Consider the following 8,642-nt stretch of genomic DNA (forward strand, 5'->3'; position numbering starts at 1 on the left):
GGTTCTTGCGTTTGTAACAAGGATTACACAGCAAATGATTGTTCGATATCAATTTATCAAACGCCAAGCATTGCTAGGTACGAGTGTAAAAAAACGTGGTATATATATAGTTTGCGTCATAGAAAGTGCTTTGTACGGGGTTTTATTCACGAGTTGTTTGAGTCAAAAACCCGAACGAGCGAGGAACGAGCGAGTGAGGGTTTTTGACACAAACAACGAGTGAATAAAACCCCGTACAAAGCACTTTCTATGTCGTGAACTGTTTATTACACATAAGACGAGAATTTTCATTAAAATAGTTTTCTGAACGCAAATTAGAAACAAAAACTCACTAACAATAGAACCAAATGCAAATTTAATTTAATTCCAGGGGCACCCAACGAATCTGTTCCTCACATTATCTGTTCCCCGGAGGAATCTTGCTGGCTGGCAAAAATACAGGTGTTTCGATGAGCTGGCTGGGAAATTTTGTCATTGATAGAGGTTTTGCCTGGGAATTACTGATTTTTTCTAGCATTTCAACCCAAGCTGGCTGTAGAAACTCTGAAGACTGAGGACGACTAAAAAAAAAAAAAAAAAAAAGAACCCCTTCCCTCTCCCAAACACTCGACGGCTGGTCAGAGTGATTGCGCTTGCGGAAAAAACCTGTTTTGTCCCGGTTTTGTCGCTTTTGTTCGGTCGTTTTGGATCGAGGGATTTGAAAGCGCGCGGAATTCCTGGCTGGGAAATAAATTTGATCAGCTGGCTGGGAAACCAACCAATTTTATCTAGCTGGCTGGGAAATTTCTTGTGTGTCTTGCTGGGAAAAAGGAACAGATAATGTTTTCCCAGCAACTCTGAAAAACACCTGAAAATGCCTCAATAACATTTATTTTCATTAACTGGGGTATAATAATACATTTTACAACAAATTGGTCGTTGGGTGCCCCTGTAATTCAATAACAAAGTACGATTTGCACGATTTGCACGAGATGCACGAGTGATTGGCATGGAAACGCCTTTACGCTATCGTTGATTGGTTATACTTCCACATGTGAAATAGCTGTACGCCATTCTGATTGGCTGTTTAAGCCATTTCCACATGTGAAAATAAAGCGTATAGATTTTTACAAATGAGCTTTATGGAATAAAATCCTCATGTTATGGGACTCTCGGGAAAACAAAACTAACTAGTTTCCCGAGGGACCAGATATTAAGTGCTTTGTTATATATTTAAACTTCCCCTTCAACAATCGCAGCACAGCACAAAGTCAGCACTAATATAAATGGTTCAAAGTGGAAGGATTATAAAATAAATAAACCCCCTCCTGGCTTGCTGGTTTGCCGGCTGATAATGTCCTTGGACAATCTCTCAGCCGCGGACATTAGGGACCTTTAGATCGGAGGACGAGGACGACTACGTGTAAGAGCTTTTTGTATTGAGCATGCGCATAAGGTTTGGCTGCCGACATTTTTCGAAGTGCGCGTGCTCAGAACGGAAAACCCGTACTCGTAGTCGTCCGCGTCCTCCGATCTAAAGGTCCTTCATGATATCAGCTTACATATCATCAGTATGAGGATCATAGATAACAGGAGGGAAGGAACCCTTTCTCAATGTGAAAGCTGCCAAGTTCGATGACTTTTGCGTTACTTCCGAGAAACGAAGAGTTTCTTTGGCACCGAATTCACTTTAGAGTTGCTTTTAAAGTGTATAATTTGAAGGTGTTCTCATGCCTTGGTCGTCGCCGTGTGGTAGGTCATAGAGTCCACGATAGGTGTTGGTGTTGGTGTTGGTGTTGGCGTGGACGACGTCTTGTAGTTACGGGCGGTAAGAAAGCCCGATGTACAATTCTTGAATTAACTTTTGTGAAACTCATAAACGCCTGCCCTATCGCCTGCTCTGCCTCCCTATGGTCTAAATTTAGTTTTTCTTTTAATTTGAAGAATCCAAGGGAATGGCCTTTGTGATAGAAGAAAACGACCATGTAAGAAGGCTACTATTCAAGGGGTTGATTTCCTCAACTCAAGAAATTTGACTTGTCATATCAAGGAAATTGAGGTACTATCAGATGATTTTGTGTTATCAATAAAACAAATGAATAAAAAAGTATTCCCCACCTGCACTTGAACTCATGTGTCCTAGACAAATTGTCGCACTGAACTGTTTGTCACGTAATTATTTATTTTTTTTGTCACCAGTTTGTAAATAGTTTTAGCCACTCGTCTTGTTCGTTAGTGTGAGTGTTAATTACCAATTGTACGATTCCCTAGTGTATTATGCATTATCCGATTTAGTGTTATAGAATTTCTTAGTGTTGTAATGTAGTCATTGCTTGTAGTCGTAATTTGAATGAATTAGTTAACTATATATAGATGTAAAACGTCGTGGGCGTTGGTTGATTGCTCAAGTGGTTTGTTGACGAACAGGATAAGCAAAGGGTTGAAGAACGAAAGCCTGAGGGCAAAAGGGAGAGAGAGAACAACACTGCTAAGAGCCATTAGCGGGAGCTGCCGAAAGAATTCAAAGACAAAACCCCTTTGTCAGTGGCGGCGAGTGAGGAAAATCCTTCAAAGAATTAAAGAGGTTTGAGATAAGCAAGAAGAAGAGAAAACTCTAAGAAAGTGACGCGGGTGTAGTAAAGTTTGAAAGAAGAAGTTGATTGCCAGAAGAGAAGGAAGCACCGAGAAGAGAAAACTCGAAGAAAGTGACGCAGGTGCAGTAAAGTTTGTGGTGGGAAAGAACTTGTCGAGGGTTTTGCTGCTAGTTTGGCACAGGACTGAACTGTTTGACTGTAAATACTGGAGTTAAGTAATTAGTATAATTAGTATTATCGTTAAGTTTTGTAAAGGAATAGACAATTATTTAAGTAACGTTAGTTTAGGTACCCTAATTATAGTCTGTAATATTAAGCAAGTTTAGGTTTTCTTTTTTTTCCCCCTTCTAAATTAAAATCTTTAAAATTATATTCGTTATAAATTTCATGCTTGTGCGTTGCGCAATTGTGGGAAGGGGCGTGTGTGTGTTATTGTCTTTTTTCGTTTTGTGTGCGAACCCACCATCACACTGTTGCGGAAGCTCTTTCAAAACTTCTGAAATATTATTTTATCCCGTAAAAAAAATAATTAATTTGAGACTCGTCTGTCAATATCTAGTTGGTATTTAAAGCTTGATCAGAGAATTAGTAATCTCTGAGGAGTGACTTCATATATATACTTTTTTCCATTTGCTAGATTGTTAATAGCTCGTGGATTCCAAATAAATATGAGACGAAATACCAGGGAATAATGACCGATCTTGTTCTAGTGGAATGCCTTTTGCCAGATACACCTGTACTGCGCATGCGATATGACGAAACCGCTGAGGGAATACCAGCCGCTGGGCTTATGATATCTGTGTCAAACAATGGCATTGATAAAAGTGACCAGCAACTTAAAATGATATCGTTTGACTCCGTTTGTATGGATTGCAATGTTTCCACAGGATGCTTTTTTAAGGTAACTTAATTTAATTAAACCGAGACATTCATTTCTTCAACAGCTATTCTTGAGATAGGGCTATGTAGTATTTCCACGTATTTATCGCATTTTTCCAAGGATAGCTGAAAGATGAGTCGTTTTTCGCTTTGGCAAATTTTTAATTAGCTTCAAAATCGTAAAGCTGGTTCACAGGAGCGACGCAAACGCAAGGAAGTTCACACGTCGAACGCAAACGCAAGCACACTGAAATACGCACGCGCGATTCAGTATCGCAATATGGTGGACAAAGTCAACCTTAGCGGCGTGGAAGGAATATTTTTCACATTGCGTTTATGTTGTGTTTGCGTTAGCGTTACACCGGTTCACACGTAAGAAATACAAACGCAAGGGCAAACATAAGTGCAAACAAACGTGATTTTTCCATTTCTTGCGTCATTGCTTGCGCCAAACCTCGTTTCCAAGGGTTTTCTTCTCTGCCTCTCTTGTCTTTCAGGAAGAGATCGTGTTGACAAAGGAGGCAGAGAAGAGAGACCCTGGAAACAAGGTTATGCTTGCGCTTGGGCGTCCGTTTGCCTTTGCGTTTGCGCCTCTCCGCGTGTGAACCAGGGTAGCTCATCTAGGGTGCCTTTGCGTTGACAATACAACATCAATTCGACTAGTAAAATAAGGCAATGGCGATTTTAAGGAACGGTTGCCGATGCACGAAGTATCGAATGCTTTATGGAAATGTAGAGGTTTTATATAAATGCTGCATAATGAGTGTCAAAAAGACCAGGGGAAGGTAATCGCGACTGCATGGGATCCCGTAAAGGCAAACGCGCATTTTTTATTGCCAAATCTTGACAATCTAAGACGAGCAACTTTCTTTTCTTAAGTAGAGGGATTTTTGCAATCAAACGGCAGGGCGACTGAAGGACTCAAACTAATAAAGAAGAAGATTATTGCGGGGTCTTTGTTCATGATCCTCTTCACAATCGCTGGCGTCGTTTTCATTTATTATAATTTTTTTGGTCTCCAGAAAAACACCTGCTTCATAAACCGTTATTGTTTTGCACCGAACGAGCCCAACCCGCGAGATTGGTGCCAACAGTGTATCCCCGAGGTCAACACAAACACGTGGACAAAACGCCAAGGTAAGTGTCACACCGTGAACACGGCACGTCCACAACAAGTATGTTTTTGATGGGAATTATGTGATCATTTTAGTTGAGTTTGAGATAATATATCAGGCTCGGCCAGATGAAAAGAAAACAAAAAGTAAAATAAAAGAGAAACTGAACGGTTCCAGTGTGGGATGTGAAAACCAAAAGTCGCAAGCTTGTGTACGGTGGTGCTTCAAAACCGACTTGAGGTAGTGAGGAGAGGGATATTAGGTAGACTGGGCGATAGAGCGGTTTTCAATTAATTGTCGAAAGTAATCAGCGAATTGCTTTGGTTTTGCAGTACTTCACTGGGGCCAGTTGTTCAAAAGCCGATTAACGCTAATCTCAAGTTAAACATTAACAAGGGAGTTTTATTCTCTACTCCCAAATGCTGTTCAAGGCTGATATTCGGTAAAACTTTACATTAAAAGAAGTCAATCTTGAAAAACAAAAATAAGCAAAGGAATCTTTCACCAAAAAGTAGAAAAGATGAAACAAAAGTTTGCGCTAATCCTGGATTAAGGTAATCGGCTTTCAAACAACCGGGCCCTGCTGAGTGATTGGTTCAAAGTTCTCGCGCCACTTTTTCAACCAATCAGAAGTGAAACCAAAAACCATTCGTGGCTTGCGCGTGCACATTTGCCCGCGCTTTGTGTCGCCTGCGTGTAATTAGTTATACTTTTGATTGGTTTACTGGGTTGTCTCCCTCCTTTTTGATTGGCCAAATTAATTACTTTGGTTTTGGTTTTACGACACTCGATTGAAACTCACTCTAATGGCACATTGATAAACCCACTCATTAATATGTGCTGATCCTGACTTTTTTTGCAACGTATTCTTTCAGTTAACCTCCCTCCAAATGTCACCTCACAAACCAACTACTACGTGGTGTATGGCGAGAATTTCAAATTGCCTATTGAAGCCATAGATCCCGAGGGAATGCCAGTCACTATCTCCCTCATGAAGGGAAGTCCCAAAGAAGCCTTCATACGGAAAAATGTCCTTTATTGGAATGTGACCACGAACCAAACAACGCACTTTTCCTTCAATGCCACGGATGCCTGCAGAGCTTCTGCTACCTTAAATATCACTGTCACGGTTAACGTCTGCCCTTGTAATAACAGAGGACGATGTATCCCTCAGGATCCTCGAGGACAAGGGATTTACGCATGCCTCTGTTCACCCGGGTATACCGGTCAATACTGTAACACTGAGATTGATGAATGTGCATCATATCCTTGCTTACGAGGTACAACACAAGTTATATGAGCAAAAAGAAATTTAAGAAGTGACTTGATCGGCATGATTATTCACGTTTTGTTGAGAGATGACCAGAATCTACTTAACCGAATCGATTCTCTGTCTTTATACCGACGGGTGGTTTCACCTCACATGGCTAATTAACTTTGGACTTAATTTTCTATTTCAGGGAGATGTATAGACCTCTTGAACAACTATTCATGTTCTTGTGATCTTGGTTTTGAGGGAAGGAATTGTGACGTTGACATAGATTACTGCATGTCTTCTCCATGTGTTTATGGTAAGGTTCTAATTGAAGAATAATCCTAGGCGTCAACTCGGAGATAAGCTATTTCATATCATGGGTTAAAAGTACCTACAAACCAATTTAAGGCTTTCATTTTGGTTGTCATTGTTATCGCTGTGTAGGTTAATACTGTAAACTGAATACAGTATATTTAATTTCTACAACGAAAACACGTTTCTGCTCCAATAATTAAAGTTGAAAATTCGTTAAGAATCCTGGAGCTATTAAAGTTTAACCTTGAAAATCAGAAGAATATTTGGCAGGCTTTCTCAGGATCTAAACAATGCTAACGAAAGAATTGTCGTTAGAATTTGGCTGGATCGGCACTTATCAACTTAATCCTGGCAAACCTAATTTCCTCTTACTATCTTGCAAATTAAAGGAGATATCGTTGATGGAAATGAAAAGAACGCTGAAACTAGACTCTTTCTTCTCAGTACTTCAAGTTGTGCTTGCTTTTCTATTAACAGGAAATTGCACCGACGAAGTTAGTGGATACAGCTGCAATTGTTTGCCTGGTTACTCCGGGCTTGAGTGTGAGGTTGACATCGACGAGTGTAGTTCAGCACCCTGTCTCAATAATGGTAACTACTCTTTGAAATCTGCTGTCTTTGTCAAAGGCTTTTGTGACACCTTGTAAAGCAAAAACACTTTCTTTACCCCAGACAACTCGCAGCTCGCGGCGTCACTACCTAAAATTTCATTGGATCGGTACAAGACGCAGCTCTATGTACACACGTTGTACATGGAATGGATGAACACTGTTTTAAATAAACAGTTTAATTCTTCATACTTTACTTAATAATTACCTTTGGAATATTTGTCTTATTGAACCTGACGTCATGGCGGCCATTTTGGTGTTCTGAACAATAGAGTCTTTTCACGGAACGTCACGGCGGCCACTTTGGTGTCCCTAAACAAAGGAACGGCAGCCATGTGGGTGTCCCAAACTAATCCTCCCGGAACAGACCTTATTCGCGATGGCTGCCATGTTGGATTTGCCATTGTCATGCAAATTAGCTACACACTTCTGAGTGGGCAAACAACACAAGTTCGAGAGGTTATAACGAACATCTTAGCCGCACAGTTGATTTGTTTCACGTTCATTGAATGTTTATTACCTAAGTTACTGTATTAAAATGGAATGATTACACAAGTTACTTCGATGTTTTTTTTTGTGAAAAATGAGCAGATAACGAAGTAGAAAGTCGAAATGCGAAAGGCAATTATTATAACAGATACTTTTAAATTATAATTCTAAAATGTACTTTTAGCAATGTTATTTCAATATTTCGACAAGCCGATTTTCCGCAATTTGCCTTTTTTCCCATGTTTGCCCCCCAGCATAACACACGGCTAATTTGCATGACAATTTGAAAAGCGGCTATCGTTAATAAAGCCTATTAATCTTTATTATCATGCAAGCGTTTTGTTTTGTTTCGGTGGAAAAACAAGGTTACTGATCACGTGAATAGAAACACTTTTGGGAATTTGACTTCATTATTATGAAAAACGCGAGTGACATCTTGCTTTTGTTTTGTGGTAACACCACAAGGCCGTCTAATCATGTAACTGCAAGCCAAGAATAGCAATTCATGTAACAAGAATCGTTGTATGCACTAACAACAATTGAAAATTCAAAACGTAACTAACGCAGACCAAGTATGTTAAGACAATTAGCATTACGTGTATAAAATTATTTTCCTATTTTTGAAAGGGTCGTGCAGCGATCAAGTCAACGGCTTCAAGTGTCACTGCCTAGCTGGTTACGCGGGACACAACTGCAGTGTGAATATAAACGAATGTCAGTCTTCTCCTTGTGTAAATAAAGGTAAGTTCAGTTTCTTTGTCAGTTAAGTGCGCCAAACACGTTTTGTTTCTCACCTTAATCACGGTGATAAATTTTCATGGGAAAAAAAAAAACAAAAAAACAAAAACAACAGAGACCACAGCCGGCCCAAGCTCACGATGCGAGTAGTTATTACTCTTACAATCTTTATGCGAACGTTCAGCAATTGAAACGTGACATGTTTGCCGCCGACATCGATCTACTATTACATAACGACCGAGTTTGATTACGCGGAACGTGACTCTCGCCTTGCAGCATATGGAGGTGTTGTTTTACAATGGTTTGAATTTATGAAGTTTGTATGGGGAAAAACGGTAATCAGCATTTTAGGCTAAATTTTGATATTTTTGAAATAAAAATGACTCACGTCAATGTCTTGTTGTCTTTTCTATTATCATCTCACTTCTCAGCTCGATCCGAAGCTTTTTAAGCGAGGTATCGCTTTTTGGTTTTCCTCTCCTAAGAAAGAGGAAAGGCTACACACTCGATTCGGGACTGACCCCCGCTCGAAGCGAAATAAAACAACTGTAAGCATGCCAGCTGCCCCAATTCCTCCGCAGAATTAACTCACATCAAACAGAAAACAGGTGGTCCTGACAAAATAACTTCGAGCGATATGGCCGCGGCTGCTGAGTCACTTTTTGAAGGT

At 40.0% G+C, this 8,642-nt stretch overlaps 2 protein-coding genes across 8 annotated transcripts in view; both read left to right on the plus strand.

Moving 5' to 3' along the window:
- The window catches only part of LOC138007093 (centrosomal protein of 83 kDa-like), a 622,454-nt gene that overhangs the window by 495,810 nt on the left and 118,002 nt on the right, over window positions 1–8,642 (plus strand). The gene's annotated exons all lie outside the window — the stretch shown is intronic.
- LOC138008560 (von Willebrand factor D and EGF domain-containing protein-like) overlaps window positions 1–8,642 on the plus strand; it is a 104,464-nt gene that overhangs the window by 94,850 nt on the left and 972 nt on the right. Inside the window, exons 12-19 of the mRNA XM_068855881.1 lie at window positions 1–77; window positions 1,924–2,038; window positions 3,211–3,474; window positions 4,475–4,589; window positions 5,443–5,847; window positions 6,028–6,138; window positions 6,615–6,728; window positions 7,862–7,975. The exon at window positions 1–77 is cut by the window's left edge and continues 198 nt beyond it. Of these exons, the coding sequence (XP_068711982.1) occupies window positions 1–77; window positions 1,924–2,038; window positions 3,211–3,474; window positions 4,475–4,589; window positions 5,443–5,847; window positions 6,028–6,138; window positions 6,615–6,728; window positions 7,862–7,975 (1,315 nt within the window). The remainder of the gene's footprint in view (window positions 78–1,923; window positions 2,039–3,210; window positions 3,475–4,474; window positions 4,590–5,442; window positions 5,848–6,027; window positions 6,139–6,614; window positions 6,729–7,861; window positions 7,976–8,642) is intronic.

This window comes from Montipora foliosa, chromosome 6 (assembly GCF_036669935.1).
Source record: "Montipora foliosa isolate CH-2021 chromosome 6, ASM3666993v2, whole genome shotgun sequence".
Taxonomy (NCBI): Eukaryota; Metazoa; Cnidaria; class Anthozoa; order Scleractinia; family Acroporidae; genus Montipora; species Montipora foliosa.